The 16,212-nt window shown below is 62.7% G+C and overlaps 2 protein-coding genes across 2 annotated transcripts in view; both read right to left on the reverse strand.

Annotated features, from left to right (window-relative positions):
* TMEM240 (transmembrane protein 240) lies at positions 1-5,106 on the reverse strand. Its single transcript, XM_012657537.1, has 4 exons — positions 5,042-5,106; positions 4,431-4,537; positions 405-613; positions 1-328 (listed from the first exon to the last, which is right to left on the reverse strand). Exons 1-4 carry the CDS (start codon positions 5,096-5,098, stop codon positions 180-182), a joined length of 522 nt encoding a protein of 173 aa, XP_012512991.1. The 5' UTR covers positions 5,099-5,106; the 3' UTR covers positions 1-179.
* Positions 5,107-6,051: 945 nt separating this feature from the next.
* SSU72 (SSU72 RNA polymerase II CTD phosphatase homolog (S. cerevisiae)) overlaps positions 6,052-16,212 on the reverse strand; it is a 27,366-nt gene continuing 17,205 nt past the window's right edge. The window contains exons 3-5 of the mRNA XM_012657538.1: positions 8,080-8,219; positions 7,440-7,558; positions 6,052-6,517 (exon numbers count right to left, since the gene is read on the reverse strand). Coding sequence (XP_012512992.1) covers positions 6,416-6,517; positions 7,440-7,558; positions 8,080-8,219 — 361 coding nt within the window. The 3' untranslated portion in view covers positions 6,052-6,415. The remainder of the gene's footprint in view (positions 6,518-7,439; positions 7,559-8,079; positions 8,220-16,212) is intronic.

Consider the following 16,212-nt stretch of genomic DNA (forward strand, 5'->3'; position numbering starts at 1 on the left):
ACCCCACCCCCTTTATAAAAAGAAGAGGAGACAGCACCTTCCACTGGACTTGCCCGGCCGGCCACAGCCCCGGACACCCTGGGCCCGAGGCCGCTGTCCAGTCCCACCGGCCTGGGCGTCCCCGAGGTCCCTTTTGCCTCTGCACAGCGGCCAGCGGCCCCGGCGAGTCCATGTGCGGCTCACAGGTGCCGCGGGCTGGGGTGGCCGTTGTGGTAGAGTTTCTGCTTCACGTGCACCATGTTCCCCGCGGCCTCCTCGAACGGCCTGTGCGGCCGCCGGCCCAACTCCCGCAGGCTGCACAGCTTGGGCAGCCAGGTCCACGAGCCATCTGCAGGGGGACAGGGCGCGGTCAGGCGCCAGGGCGGCCGGGGCGGCGGCGCTCCCGGGCGGCGTGTGGCACTCACCGTAGCGCCGGCCGGCCCTCCAGGCGCGCACGGCGCAGTGCAGCACGCCGTCCATCCACACCAGGAACCAGCTGATGCAGAAGCCCAGCAGCAGCCCCAGCATGAGGTCGATCTCCTGCTTGGTCACGTTGTCCGTCACAAAGTAGTTCTCGGAGGCGTCCACCACCGACTGGTCCCCGTCGTACGGGATCACGTAGTGGATGTGGTGCCTGGGGGCGGCAGGGCGGGCCGGGCCCGCGTGGGCGTCGTGACCCCTACCGGGCGTCCTGGGGCCTTGAAGCCGCCCCCCTGGGCTGGTCAGGAGGGAGGCACCGCACCCCCCGGGGCTCCGGGGAGAGCTGCGGGGCAGTGGCCCTGGCCTGTGGCGACCACGGGCGAGGCTGGGCTCCCAGGGCAAGGAGCGGGCGGCCAGCGTCTTGCCAGGTGAGGGCCCGGGACGGCCGGTACCATGGCCAAGGTCATAGCCCACCTGCTGGCCCCGGGACTGCCAACGCCAGCATAGAGCAGAGCCGGACGGCGGGTGGCACAGAGGCCCTGCTGCCCCCCTTGGGGACCTGCCCTCCGGCCTCTCCCTGCGCCTTCCTGACAGCCGTCTGCTGGTGTGCCCGCCCTGCGTGCCTCCCCCACGGTCAGCCCTGCTGGCCTCCGGCCTCCGCGCCCGACGCCCCCGGGCTTCCTCTGCTCTGCCGCTCTTCCTGGTGCCTCCCCTGCCCCAACTCACTGTGCCAGAGGTCTTGGGGGCTCTGCCCGGCGCCCTGTTCTCTCCACACCGCTGGGGGAGCCCCCTCACCCATGCCTGGCACAGACCCACCTGTCCTTGGCCCTCTCAGCTGCTCCTGGGGTGGACAGTGTCCTGCTGTCCAGGGCTGAGTTAGAGAGGTCCCAGGGCCTGTCTTCTCCAGCTGGTCCTCCTCTCCCTGGGCTCTTGGGGGACTGTCCAGGCTCGGGCCCTTGATCCCTAGGCAGCTCCCTCCAGCCACCCACACCCCTTCCCACCCACATCTCCTCCAGGAAGCCCTCTGGGCCCCATGGCCCCTGTGGGGTGGCCCTGCAGGGGGGGCCTGGCTCGCAGAGTGGCAGACACAGAAGGGCCTGGGGGAGGGAACCTCTGCCCGGGTGCCCAGGACACTGGGGTCCACACCAGTCACCCCACGTCTCTGCACTCCAGCTCCCTGTGTCTGCTGGGGATCCACAGACACCTTACACTTGTACCTCAGAATAGCCCGTCTCAGCTGTGGGCAGTGGCTCACGCGTAATCCTAGCTCTCTGGGAGGCCGAGGCGGGCGGATTGTTTGAGCTCAGGAGTTCCAGACCAGCCTGAGCAAGAGCGAGACCCTGTCTCTACTAAAAAATAGAAAGAAATAATCCGGACAACTAAAAATATGTATATAAAAATTAGCCGGGCACGGTGGCGCATGCCTATAGTCCCAGCTACTCGGCAGGCTGAGGCAGGAGGATCGCTTGAGCCCAGGAGTTTGAGGTTGCTGTGAGCTAGGCTGACGCCATGGCACTCTAGCCCAGGCAACAGAGCCAGACTCTGTCTCAAAAAAAAAAAAAAAAAGCCCATCTCCTCAAACCTGCCTTCCTCGTCCTCCCCTCAGCGAGATGTCCGCGCCACACCTCCGCCTGGTGCACAAGCCGCTGGCCTCGGGCACCTTTCCCCCAGTGGAGCCCCAGGCCCAGTCCCCGCCCCGGCCTCTCCTCGGAACCCCTGCTCTTCCTGGGTCCGCTAGTGGCCAGTCCCCTGAGCACCGCAGAGTGTGGCCCAGCCCAGTGGGCAGGGCTGGGGCCACCACAGCCCACTGAGCAAAGGCTGCCAGCTCTTGGGTTGGGGGCAAGGAGTGACGGTGACTGACCCACGTCTGTCAGCATGGATGGAAAACTAACGGTCATCACCCATGATGTGCAGCTGCCAGCAGCCCCCAGGGAGAAAGCTCCTCCCGACCCATCGCCGGCCTGGTCACCTGCAGCTCCTCTTCCCCTGCCCTGGCCCTACTCCCTCCTGGGGGTGCTCGGGTCTCACAGATGAAGGCAGAACGAGACAGACCTCTGCAAAGATGTGCTTTGTGCACACGTATGTCTGGGACGTGTACATACATGTGTCCACCTGAGGTCCAATGCATGTTGAGTATACACGCCAGCCACATGCACAGGACATGGCGTGTATACGGTGGACATGGGCCCCATGAGCTTCACGCCCAGGCCAGAGTGTGGTGCGTATCACATGTGGGGGCACATTCACCCAGCTTTGCACACAGCCGTCCTCTCCATGGGGTGACTGTCACGGGCATGGATTTGTGCACAGACACAGGTGCCTGCTGACACCTGTACTCACAGCAGTAATACCCATACATGTCCCCCATATAACTTCTGTACAGGCATGTACAAGGCATACACATGTACACATGCTTATTCTGCACACAGTGTGTACGCATAGGTAGAGGCCATTGTGGCAGTGCACGTACATGGAGTATACACAGATACCCCATGTGCAAAACTGTTATCTGCATATACATTTTCTTACCCACATGGAGACATTTCGACATTTTCCCTGAGCACACTCTGAGCTGTATATTGTATTATATATATGTACTTTGCATACACATATATGTTGTCAATATACAAGAGTACTTTGTACGTTGAATTCACATATCCCGTATGTAGAGACGTGTACAAAGCATATATATGTAGACACGTGCACACACGCAGAAACACCCTATGTCTGCAGCAGGATGTGACTGTTTCTGCACACACGGGCCGCCCTCAGCTTGCGCTCTATGGGCAGCTGTTCACGAGTCCACATGTATTCTGGAGATCGCATGAAATGCATACACACACCTGTGCAAATACACGCTAAAACATGCCCTCTGTCTGCCGGGGTGGACCCTCAGTGTTTGGTCTCAGGCAGAGTCACGCCAGTCACAACAGCCCACACACATGTGAGCGTGCATTCTCGTGTCTGTGGAGCTCGGAGTCGGGGCCCAGCCTCTGGGAGCAGTGGGGCTGACCTGCCTTCCCTTGGCAGTTGGACACGCCAGGCAGGGCTCTCTGGGAACGTGTGGCCACCCGGCAAACTCTCCCAGCACACGTGAGGGGCACGTACAGCCTCATCTCTACCTGCTCCAAGGCCCATGTTCTGCATCAGCACACCCGTCTGTGCCCAGAGGCATGTAACACACTCAGTGAGACATGCACCTGTCCTGACTCACACCCACTCTGCGCCCACACGTGTGCACACAGACCCTGGGGCAGGAGTGCAGGGCAGGCATGAGGACGCGGCTTCTGGGGGCCGTGCCCCTCCGTCCTGTCCTAGCTGTGTGACCTTGGGCAAGTCCATCCTCTAAAGCCTGTCGCTTCCTCATCTGTCCAGCAGGGATGACAAGGGTCACTGCGATGGGCGTGCATGCGTATGTGCGTGTGCGCTGTGTGTACGCACATGTATATGCACAGACGGTACACACATGCGCATCTCACGAGAAGATGTTTATTTCGTACATGGACATACAAACATGCATGGCCAGGAAGACTCCATCACCACGTGCACAGAAGGGGAGTCGCGCCGTGGGTGTAGGGGGCCTGGGCTCTCCCTGGATCTCTCAGTGACCTTGAGCTGCTCCCCCAGCCCCTCCCGGACCAAAGTTCCTGCTCTCTGCAATGGGGTGAACCAGGTGCCCCCGCAGGCCCCTCCCACCTTGCTCTGCACTTCCCTGCCCCGGCTCCACTGTGGACCGGGCCGGGCTGCTGCTCCCCAAGCCGCAGGTCCACAGCACCCTGGCAGGCCTCTAAAGGCATCTGTGGGTGGTGTCCTACCTGACTCAGGCAAGCCGCCTCCTCCCAGGAGACCTCTCCCCCAACCCTGGGGGGGTCTGGTCAGACGGCCCTCCCCCAGCGACCGGCCGGCCGCCTGCACCCCCACAGGTCTAGCGCGGCTCTGTGGCCTGCCTGGGGGTCCCGGGCAGCCCAAGTGGGCCCCGCGGCACATGTGTGGTCACGCGTGTCGTGCCCGGCGCGGCGCCGCGGACTCACCGGCCACAGTTGCAGTGGCAGACGCGGTCCTCGCCCCGCAGGTGCGGGAGGATGTAGTTGTGGAATCGGTCCAGCAGCGCGTTCATGTCCATCAAGCACGCGATGGCCTGGAAGAGCCCATGACGGGTCAGCGCCAAGGCGCAGGCGGGCCGGAGGGGGGTTTGGGGGTGGGGAGAACCCTGGGCAGGGGCGCGGGGGAGCCGAGGAGAGGGGCGCAGGCCGGGGCGGGGAGCACGAGCGGGTTGGGGGGAGGGGAGAGCTCAGGCCGTGGGGGAGGGGAAGCGCTGGCCGGGGAAGGGGCGCGCAGGCCCGGGAAGGGGGTGCAAGGCGGGGAGGAGCGCGCAGGCCCGGGAAGGGGAAGCAAGGCGGGGAGGGGCGAGCAGGCCCGGGAAGGGGGCGCAGGCCGGGGAAGGAGGCGCAGACCGGGACCAGGGGCGCGCAGGCTGCGGAAGGGGGCGCAGGCCGGGGAGGGCGCGCAGGCCGGGGAGGGGGCGCAGGCCGGGGAGGGCGCGCAGGCCGCACGGGCCGGTAAACAAGGCGCGGGAGGCGGGGGAGGCGGCGCGCGCGCGGGCGGCGGGAGCAGGGGGCGCGCAGGAAGCCCCTCCGCTCACCATCACGATCGACGCCCCCAGAATCATGAAGATCATGGTGTTCGCGCTCATGGACATCGGGCGGGGCCGGGCCGGGCCGGAGCGCCGCCCCCCGGCCCCGGCGCCCCCCCGGCCCCGCAGAGGTCAGCGCCTCCTGGACCCGCCGCCGCCGCCCGCGGCAACCCCGCCGCCGGCCGGGGGAGGAGGCGCGGGGCGGGGGCGCCGGGAGGGATGCGGGGGCCGCCCTGGGGTCGCTCGGCCCGGCCCGGCCCGGCCCGCCGCGCTCCGCTCCGCCCTCCGGTCCTCCCTGCGCTCCGCTCGCTGCTCGCCCGCTCGGCCCGGGCCCCCTCCCTGCTCACTCCTCCCTCCCGCTCCCCGCCGCCTTCCTCCGCCTCCCGGGAGGGACCGCGCCGCCCGCGGGCCGCCCCGCGCCAGCGCCGCGCCGGGAGGGACCGTCGCCCCCAGACGCAGCCGGACGCCTCTCCGGGACCGCAGCTCCGCGTCCCGCCTCCGCCCGGGCGCCTGCCCAGCGGCCCGGAGAGGGGCCCAGGGGCCTGCGGGCGGCTGCACGGCCCAGCCCCCCCGCGCGAGGCGTCTCTGATGGAGGCGCCTGCAAGGTCACCGAGGAGAGGCCGGAGAGGTCGTTCTGAGTGTGCGGCCACAGAGGTGAGAGGGACGCGCTGCCCACGGGGTCAGCCCAGGCATCGGGGTCAGGCAGCCCGACGTCCAAAGGCCCAGGGCCCACGGTTCCGCTCTGGCTGCCCCTAACCCCGGGACCCTCCAGACAAACCCTCCTCCGGCACCCACCGCCGGCGCAGGAGCCCTCTCCCCAGCATGGCCAGGTGCCGTCCCTTCCTCCCGCGAGGAAAGTCGACTGCAGGTAAGCCCTTGGGGGTCGCCTGAACACTCCTGGGCCAGGTCGCCGGGGGCAGTCCTCACAGGGCAGGGGCAGAGGGAGGGACATGGTCTTCGGGGACAGGCCAGGAATTCAGGACAAAGCAGAGATGACCAGCAGCGTCTGTTTATTGGACAGTTCCAGGTTCCTTCCTGGTAAGATACAGCCTGTGGCTTCCCTCGGCATCTGAACAGTCCGGCCGGGTGGGGGGAGGGACGACAGGCACAGGTGGGGACGACGGGGGTGTCGAGGGAAATGCACAATAAACCGTTTCTTCGTTTTTGGTTAAAGAAAAAAAACTTTATAATCAATATCCCACTCATAAGTGAAAGTGGAACGGAAAAGCTTGAGTGTTTTTAACATGGCATGTACACGTCTCCTGTCGTGTGCACAGTTCGCTGGGTTAACACCACCGTCACAGCAGAACGCCTAGAAATAAAAAAGCTATGGAAGGAAAACCATGACCACAAGGAGGCTCGGGGGGAGGCGCCCGGCGGGCGTCAGTAGAAGCACACGGTGTGCAGGAAGGTCCGGCCGCTCTTCTCCTCGAACTCCTGCAGCAGCTCCTCGATCTCGTTCTCCATGTCCTCCGTGTGCTGGATCTGCGAAGGACAGCAACGCCACCGTGACGGACCCTGCCCGCCCCAGCCTGTCCTCGGAGCCGCGTGTCCTCCCACATGGACACCCAGACAGCGAGGGAACCCAGGCCTGGACCAGCCCAAGCCCCCAGCAGAAGCCAGGCAGGCCCACGCCACACGCCGTGCCCTGGTGCTGACCCGTACCGGGCAGGGTCTCAAGGACACAGGGTCCCCAGGGCAGCTCCGGGCCCACCCCTACAGGGGCCTGGTGTGGATGAGAAGGTGGGCAGCCGACCTCCAGAGGCCCAGCCGCCAGTGCTGTTCCCACAGGAGGGCAGTGCCCGAGTCACCCGGCCAAGGCGCTGACCCACCCCCGTGGTGCCGGCCTCTGGTGCACTGCAGGAGCCTCCACCCGCAAGGCGCCTGTAGCATCCCTCCCAACTGCGACACCCCATGTTCAGCCACAGTGCCACATGTCTCCGGGTGGATGGAAGGGCCCAGAGCCTGGCAGACATCACCACCAGGGGCCCCAACCTCACACAGACCACTCCTCTGACCCCACCCTGGCAGGAGTCACCCGCTCTGCTAGCCACGTTGGGGGCTGAGGGCCCCTGCGCCTTGGGGAAGAGGAAGGCGCCAACCCCTTCGTTAGCTGAGGCCTGCGTCCTGGAGACCTTGGTGGACACACAACTGGCTTCACTGACTCTCCTGTCAGCTGCATGGAGGCTTAAGCCAAAGCCACTCAGGTGAGTCTCAAACTCAGGCACCCCTGGGCACGCACTTGCATCTTAGCATTTGAAAAATGACTTTAACCACTCCCCATGGAAGCCCCTGCCTTGTGCAGGTGGCGGTGGGCTCAGCCACTCCCCCGCCCCGGCAGAGCACATGCAGCAGGAGGGCTGAGGCCAGGCCCGGCCCAGCGGGGGGCGGGTCCCCAGCTACTCACACACTGGCAGAGCTCGCAGATGAGGAACGCCCCCAGGGTGGCCTCTTCGTGGTTGTCTTGGATGTCCACATTGACCACGTGCACTGGCTGGCAAGTCTCCTGTTCTCTGGAATTCAGATCTGATTGGGACAAAGTGGCACAGGTGTCAGAGCTTCCAGGACCAGACAGCAGGCGACCAGTGTGGCCAGGTCCCCCGCCCGGCCCTGCCTGCCCTGGCCTGGCCTCAGCTGTTCCTGCACTCTGGGGTTTTGGGAAAACAACTGAAGACTGAGCAAGTCTGAGAACCTCCTCCCGAGGGGAGCCCCGCACGGGACATGGCTCAGTGGACACCGACCTCGATGCAGGGCACCCGGCTGGCCCCACACAACCAGCCAATCCTGGGGTGAAGCACTTTTCACCCGGCGCAAGACTCAGCCCCTGCACAGCAGACCCCGAGGCCAGACGAGGCTGTCAGCCAGCACACAGGCAGAAGGGCCACCATCGCCTGCCTCCACCTCTGGGCCCATCCCCTTCCTACAGCGCTCCCCAGCCCCGTGGCCTGCCCCTCTGTGGGCCCTGCCCGTGCCAGGCACAGCCGCTCCCGGGGCGAAGCAGCCTGGCCTGGCTGAGGGCTGGGCGGATGCGGGGCCTGCAAACTCACCTTCCACCACCTGGTCGTAGACTCTCTCTTCACAAGTGAGGATCAGATCAAACAGGTCTTTGCAGTTCTGGAACCTTTCTGGTCGGGGCTTGATCCTCTTATTTCTGTCCAACATGTGCAAAATGCCATTCTGTGTGTAGCTGAATTCCGCAGTTAAGGAACTTCGGACAGAAGCTTCTGCTCACTAACCCTGGGGGCACCTGTAGGCCCTATCCTTCCCCTCCTCGCCCCTGCGGCAGGCATCGCGGTGCGGGCCACGCCACAGGCCGCAGGTCCAGCTGAGGCAGGGGCACCACCGTGCCCACGGGTCCCACAGAAAAGACAGGCTGGGAGGCACTGGGGCCCGCACAGACACAGCCGCCCCAAGGAGACCCGAGCGCGGCGTCTGACGCGCCCACCCCAGCCTGGCTGCAGGGACCTCGCGTCTGTGTTCTCCTCTCACGTCGCTGCTGCCTTCTCGAGTTGCTGCCTTTCTGGGGTGGCCGTCAGCTCCGGCTGTGCTACCTTTGCACTCGGTTCTCCTGTTCTCTGCGCCCCAGTCCAAACACCCGGTGAAGCGCCCGCTCACTCTGAAACCCGAGCCCTTCAGCAAAGACGAAGCCAACCCTGACACCAAACCCCAAGCCGAGCTCAGCTGTCACAGTACAGACAATCTAGAAAATCCTCGGGGACACACGAGCCAACAAGGAGGAAGGCCCGGGAGGGAGACGCCCTGGGCTAATGGTGCTCAGGGAGCCTCAGTGGGGGAAGAGGGAGCCTGAAAGCTCCTGGCGTCCAGCTGAGCTCGTGGGGCCGTGGGGACGGTGCCCACACACAGGCCAGGCCCTGGGAAGGGACGGCGGGAGCCACCACCCCCACGCCCAATGGCTGTGCCTGACTTTTGGGGGTCCCCAGGGAAAGGGTTCACCTGCTCAAAGAGACAGACCGAATCCCCAGACACGAGCCCCTGGGGACAGCTGAGGACAAGCATCCCATTACTTCTGTTTTGGAGAAACAGACTGGCTGAGTTATAAATTCTGAGTGATCATTCGACTTTAAGTTATGTGAGTCTGTTTAAATAAGCTTATAATACTTTAAATGTATTTTCTGCCTTCCTGGATAATAAAAATAGCTTTTGGAATACAATTCAGTGGTCTACTCAAATCTGTATTAGTCACTGTAAAAATTAATTAATTACTGATTAATAAAAACATAACTAGGTGGTTGATCGGAGGTTTAACTTGAAGACACCTGGCTGTGAGCTGCCCCTGCGCTCCAGCAGTGTGACCGGCACGGTCCCCACCCGAGGCGCGTTCCTGGGCCGGGCCCTCGGGTCCCCCCGCGGCCCCCAGAAGCAGCTGTCCTGCTGCACCTGGTCCACCTCTGCGATCTGAGTCCTCCACAAGCTCAGTCAGACTCCATGGAAAGATTCAGGCTCAAGGAGCTCCGACCCTGTGGTGCGGCGGGTCGTTCGCGGGCCGGAGGGGAAGCCCTGGAGGCAGAACCCAGCCGGACACAGGCCCAGCAGCGGCTCCACGGTGGCCCACGGTGCCCCGCAGAGTCTCGGCCAAGTCTCCCCACACGTTCTTGGGCAGGACGGAGTTCTCCGACCTGCTACCCAGACAGGCAGGGCTGTGGGGAGGCTGTGGGTGCTCCCGGGGCCTGGCGGGGTGTCGTCGGCTGAGGAGACGTCCCACCAAGTCCTTTCCTCCTTACTCGATGCCCCACTGTTTATGCGGACAAGGCGAGACGTGAGAGCACGTAACTAGGAGAGGACCCGTCCAGTTTCGGAGGCTTGTTAGTTTAACAGGGAAGCAGTAACGGTGGCCTTTTCTGGACTGTTTCTTGGCAAATGAGAGATGCAAGGCCAAGGACCTGCCAGGGAGGGCTGAGGCCTGTCGTGTTGGAGGCCTGTGTCAGGAGCACTTAAAACAACCACAGGCTGGGCACGGTGGCTCACGGCTGTAATCCCAGCACTCTGGGAGGCCAAGGCAGGAGGATCACTTGAGGTCAGGAGTTCAAGACCAGCCTGGGCAAGAGCGACACCCCGTCTCTACTAAAAATAGAAACAATTAGCCAGGCGTGGTGGTGCACACCCGTAGTCCCAGTTACTCAGGAGGCTGAGGCAGGAGGATCGCTTGAGCCCAGGAGCTGGAGGCTGCAGTAAACTATATAACGACGCCATGGCACTCTACCCAGGGGACAGTGGGACTCTGTCTTAAAAAAAAAAAAAAAAAAAAGGAATACAACCAAAACCCACCCACCATCTGAGCCCACAGGGACCAAAGTCTCAGGGAAGCCCCACTGCAAACCCCAGAGGGGCAGGGAAAGTGCAGCCGACGGTGCCACGGTCGGGAGTGGGCACAGAGAGTGCAGCCAAGACAGGCTTTGTGACAATAAGGCTCAGGGATAAAGGGAGGCACGACTCTGACAAGATCTGGGGACTGCCTGGGGAGCGCAGGGCAGCACGTCTGCCAGGCTGCAACCAGGGGACACTGCTCCGAGGGCAGGCCCGAGCAGCACAGGAGGAAGGTGGGGGAAGGCATCTGCAGCACTGCCAGACGCCTGACTGAACAGGGCTCGGGGACCGCCCCTGCGGCCCGCCGGGGTCCCTGACAGCATTCAGCACGGAGCCCACAGAGGAAAGCCCAGCAATGCTGAGCCCTGGTGGGCAGGCAGGCGCCAGGCTGAGGCCTGAGCTGCCCAGGGAGCCAGAGGCCCGGGGGAGATCCCACCTCACGCGCTCCCCACCACCGAGGTCCAGGGCCCAGCCAGGCGTAAGGGCCTGAGAAGCACCCAGAGAAGCAGGCTAAGTGAGAGGAGTGTCCTGGCACAGGGGACAGGCACAGGCCCACCCCCAGGGCCCCTGGGCAGGGAGCAGCAGCCAGGAGGACTGTCCGGGTACAAAGGTCCAGCCAGGCCTGAACGACCACATTCATGAAGGGGCGGCTGACACGCAGGGCGAGAAAGCACCAAACACTCGGAGCCGTCCCTGAAGTTAACACGCGAGTAAGAAACGAACTCCCACAGCGGGGCCGAGGAAACTGGCCCAGAAGCCTGAATCGGCAGCTGGTGGGTGGGGTGTTATGGGGGACACAGCGGGCAGGACCCCCCACCCCAGGCTTCCGTATCACCCGGGGCCCTGGCGGTGGAGATGGGCAGGTGCCCACGCAAGGCTGGGGATTCTGTCACTGCAACTGAGGCACAGGCCTCCCGGCAGGCCCCGGTACCTTCCAGAAGGCCCAGGAGACAGGGACGGAGCCGGCCATGCCGTCTGGTCGTAGTAGCTCAATCTAGACCCTCGAGCGAGTCCCACAGGATAAGCACGGCGTGGCTGGTGCCGAGGGGCCGCCAGCCCGCGTCTGTTGGCACACGAGCGAACACGACCAACCTCCTGGCCCCGAGCGGGCAGGCGCAGCCCCACCCACCTTCAGACTGGGACCACTGGCGCAGCTCTGAGGGCAGCAGAGCAAGGCTGGAGCTGCGTCATGCCGAGGGCCCCAGAATATTCTGTGTCATGCCCCACCCACCTTCAGACTGGGACCACTGGCGCAGCTCTGAGGGCGGCAGAGCAAGGCTGGAGCTGCGCCATGCCGAGGGCCCCAGAATATTCTGTCATGCGACAGGAAGTACCATAAATACAGGACCAGTTCAAAGTTCTCTGGGTTTTACTGCCCATCAGAGAAGCAAGTAAGACTCCTCTGTCCACGCAGAACGTGTGGCCTTTAAAACCCCGACTCACATAAACGTCAGTGACGCAGCGCGACGCAGACCTGAGGGGACACGAAGGATGTAGGCTGGGGTTCTCCAGGGACGTCCCTCTTCAACAAAGCAGAGCAGCCATAGACGGTTCTCTTCAAAGGTGACTTGCAAAAGACACACTGGAGCTCACAGCACGTCCACGCGCAGCTGCAGTGCGGGCCAGCCGTGTCCTCGCCCGCGGAGCCCGGCTGCTCTTCTCCTGAGAGCCGAGGCTCATTCCTTCAGTTCTAATTCAAGGCAGCTTTTTGGTCAAGTTTAACCCCAACCATGACTTCGCTGGTTAAGCCGAATGCTTTCAAGTCTGAAGCTGTTTCCCAGAGAGGAAGCGACTTCCACGGTCCATCTCACGGGCACCTAATTACGGGCCCTTCCGAAAGTGCAGCAGCTCGCGGGACCCACGCCCAGTGTGGAGCACGACAGCCACTCTCGGGCCACTCACAAAAGGCTGTCCTTCCTGCCTCTCCCCGGAACCCACAGGGACCCAGAGCTAAGGGCTCTGATCAAAGGAGACCAAGCTGCAGGTCCTGGGAGGAGCTGGCTCTGGGGCACACTGCGGGGGGGCAGGCGAGGGCCCCCTCTGGTCTGCAGGTGAGGGGTGTTGAGCGGGCACAGGACTGGGCCCGGCCACCTGCTGGGCCTCTGCACAACAGAGCTAGTTCCGTGAAGGACGACAGGGAGGGCAGAGTTCAAGCCAAAAGCAGCAACCACGTGCGGATAACCAGTCACTTCTGGACCAAGGGAAGACGCCTGCCCAGAGGCCTGGTGGTTTCACCAATGGACTCGTCCCTCACCCAGGTGGGGCCTCCTCCAGGCGGCTCTGCCAGGGCTGAGTCCGGCCAGGTTTCTGCTGTGGACCCACCGCCCTGGACCTCCCCAACCCAGCTGCACCGAGCTGCGCAGCCTGAGGCGGGGAGGAGCACAGCACGGCACAGACGCACTAACACCCAACTCAGGCAAGGCTTTCAGGCAAGGCAAGCCGGGTCGAAAGCCCGTCACAAACGTTAAGGGTGGCCTTCCAGCTGGAAGCAAAACTCAGAGTGCATGGGAGAAGCAAGAGACACTGCCCCCCACCCCGGGCAGATGGTGCCTGTCAGAAAGGGGTTTCAGGGCAGGTGGCCTCACCGCACCCTGTGGGGTGCAAGGTCGGCTAGACCCCACCACCCGGGGCCCTCTGCTGTCTCCTAGCAACCACAGGAAGCCGGAACCTCTGCCTGATCCCTGGAGCAAGGTTAGGGGGGCACGAGGCTCACCTTAAACCCACTGTGGAGGTTAACTTACTCCAGGTGTCGTGAAGTCCTGGTTTGACCAAGAGCCACTGACGCTCAAACTCAAAGATGAGAGGTGGCTGCTAACAGAACAGGGTCTCAGTCGACTCTCTACCCTCCAGCCAGGCAACCCCTGAGCCCCAGGCGCCCCCACACCTAATCAGTGTGACTCTAGCACCAGCTGGCCCGCAGCACCTGGGGGTGGGCCATGCAGTGGCTGGGCCAAGGCGGCCACTCTACCTGCCCTCCCAGCCTAGTGGGCCTTGCCACCTGTTCGTCTTTTTGAATCCCGTAATTTTACTTCTCAAGTTTGTTCAACCTGACACATGGCGTAGTACAGACCCCGCAGGGGAACATGCTCAGGTGTCACGACTCAGAGGTGTCCAAGGACCCTCCTCCCACAGGTCCGAGGCGTGTCTTCCTCACTGTGAGCACTTACGGCCGCCTGGGCACCAGGAGCCGCTGCGGGCCTGCCGGAGGCTACGCCACACGCACCTGTGCCGGGCGCCACCCTGGGGCAGGCCTTTGGCTCAGCTCAGGCACGCTCCCTCGACAGGCAGAGGCTTCGCCATGTTGAGGGAGCCACGTGTTGGCCACAGCCCCAGGCAAGGCCAGGGCCCCTGAAAGCACCCCAAGGCTCTCACTTCAGAGTCACCAGCACAGCATCAAGCTCAGTGGGGCCATGGGTCCCAGGGAGCTCAGAGTAATCTCCCAACCCCAAACCCCAACGCCAGACCTGGGGTCCCCAGGCTGTCCCTTGTCTGATGGCTTTGACAATCCACCCATAGACCAGACCCCACAGCATCCCCAGAGGCTTCCGTCTGGTCTGCCCATTGCAGATCTGGTGGGAGGGGGCAGCTGGCGCCCAGGGGCCTCCCCTGCTGCGCTGCCGCTAAGCGAGGGCCGAGTCCACCCCCACGAACACTCCACTTACCACCTGGCAGGGTCCACACCCTTGGCGGGGTAGAGGCACCCCCTGCAGCCCCACTCTCAGGACATCAGGTGTTTAGTTCAAATTCATGACTACCACGCAGCGGCAACATCTGTGTTCACTTCAGACTGGCACCAGCTGTCCGAGACTGGGATGGGACCAGCTCGCGTGGCCTGGAGAGGTCTCTGCTTTGATCGTGTGGGCTCTGGACCCTCCCTGACACCCCAACCACAGAGGGAGTGAGTCCAGGACACATGAAAGAGCACCAAGCGTGAGACGGAGCACAGCAGCCACCTCGGGAGTCGGGCGCCGGGCAGCGCATCTACTGTGGGTATCTGTTTCAACAAAACTTCCAGGGTCAGTGTCAACGCCATCAGAACTACAAGGTCTCACTAAACACACACACCCACGAACCACAAGAAAAAGCCCCCAGCCTACTCGAGAACAAGGAGTGTGTGCAGCCTGGGGGGCAGCCCTGGGTGGGCTGCAAGGTGGGGTCACTCCTGCCTCCCAGCGTGAGGGGAGCTGGTCAAGCAGTTTCTCGGGACCTTTTGCGCTGGTTAAACGGCCACGTCCCGAAGCCAAACGCTGCAGACGCCAGACACGCACCTGCTGAGTGCAGGGCAGAAACAGGACCCGTCCCTGCAGCAGAGCAGCTGCACGTGCCGCGCCTCGCAGAGGACAGCAGCTGCAGAGACGGCTGGAGGAAAGGTGAGGCTGCAGGAATGATCGACAGCACCATTTTTAGGAACAAGTATTATGTGGAAAAAGAAAAACGAAAATCAGAAAATTAACCCTCTAGGGTAGTGTGTGTGGAATGTGGTCCATGGCTCTGCTGGGAACTCCTCCCGAAATCACGAGAACAGCAAACTGGCTTTTGTTGGGCTAAAATCAGCAAAAAATGACCCGAAAAGCAGAAAGTCAACTTCACTTGCACCAGAATGCGCTTTCCACGCTCGGTCCCGAGGGATCAGGAGGACTCTGCGCGGCGTCTGCGCCACGCCCGGGCAGCTCCCGGTTCCTCTCTGCCTGCCAGGGCCGGCTTCTCCCACCCAGGATCCTGCTGGGCAGACTTAGATGGCCCCAAGTCTGTGACCTCCGCCCCAATGTCACCTGGAGCGAAGTCCCTGCTGTCCAGGGACAGCCTCAACATCCCTCCCACCCTTAAGAGAATGTCACATGGGGGGCGATGGGCAAACCTACCCAAGGGGAACGATGAACACTACCTGGGTGATGGGCACACTGATAACCCTGGCTCGAGCGTAACAAAAGCGATTCTTATAACCAAAAATGTGCACTCCCATAATGTTTTGAAATAGTAAAAAAAAAAAAAAAAAGGAGAATGTGCCATCTCCCTGAGCGCACGGGAGCAGTCGGCCACGCCGGGCATCAGTGTCCCTTCCCGACCACTGCCAGGTGTGGGGGCCAACAACTTAGAAGATGCACCGAAGTCAGCGCCTAAACTCACCAAGGAACTTTCTAGTTCAAAGGACCCCGAAGCAGAGGGTGCCCCATCCTCCCCTAATTAATCGACAATCCCCTAGTAACTCTGGCTGTCCCATCTTCCTCTAACCAACCAGTAATTCCCCTAGGAACTGAGGGCGCCCCGCCCTCTCATCAGCCAGCAACCCCAGCCACCCTGGGCACAGAAGGCAGACGGGCCGGTTCTGTCCGACCCGGAGCTCCGCAAACTGCTCCTAGGAGGGGCTGTGCCCAGTGCGGCCACCCTCACACTGGCCCTGGTGGACGTGGGGCGGCACTGGCAACGCTGAGAAGCCCTCGTTTTCCTCTAATTAATTTGCACAAGGGCATCTGTGGAAGCCCTGGAGAAGCCAGTACAAGAAGCGTACTAACCCATTTTTGTCAAAGGAAAAGACTCCCCTAAAATGGCGTTTATTTAAAAAGCGAGAATCAGGAGAATGTTTCCCTTCTTAGGAACCTGGAGGTGCACCCGCCTCCCACCCCCCGACTGCGGGTCTCCTGGACGTGGCCCCGTCGACCAACAGCTCCTGCTCCTCACGGTCCTGGCACGTTTCAGCACCTGAGCTGGGCCCCTGACACCCAGGGGGTGCTTCTCCCTTACCACAGTGGGACACATGCCCAAAGTGACCCCTGTCGATGGCTTGCCTGACCCCGAAGGCAGCATGAAGATGAAACAGATCACAAGAGTTTTTACCAATACATGGGCATCATCAC

Source organism: Propithecus coquereli, unplaced genomic scaffold, assembly GCF_000956105.1.
Source record: "Propithecus coquereli isolate 6110/MARCELLA unplaced genomic scaffold, Pcoq_1.0 Scaffold544, whole genome shotgun sequence".
Classification (NCBI taxonomy): Eukaryota; Metazoa; Chordata; class Mammalia; order Primates; family Indriidae; genus Propithecus; species Propithecus coquereli.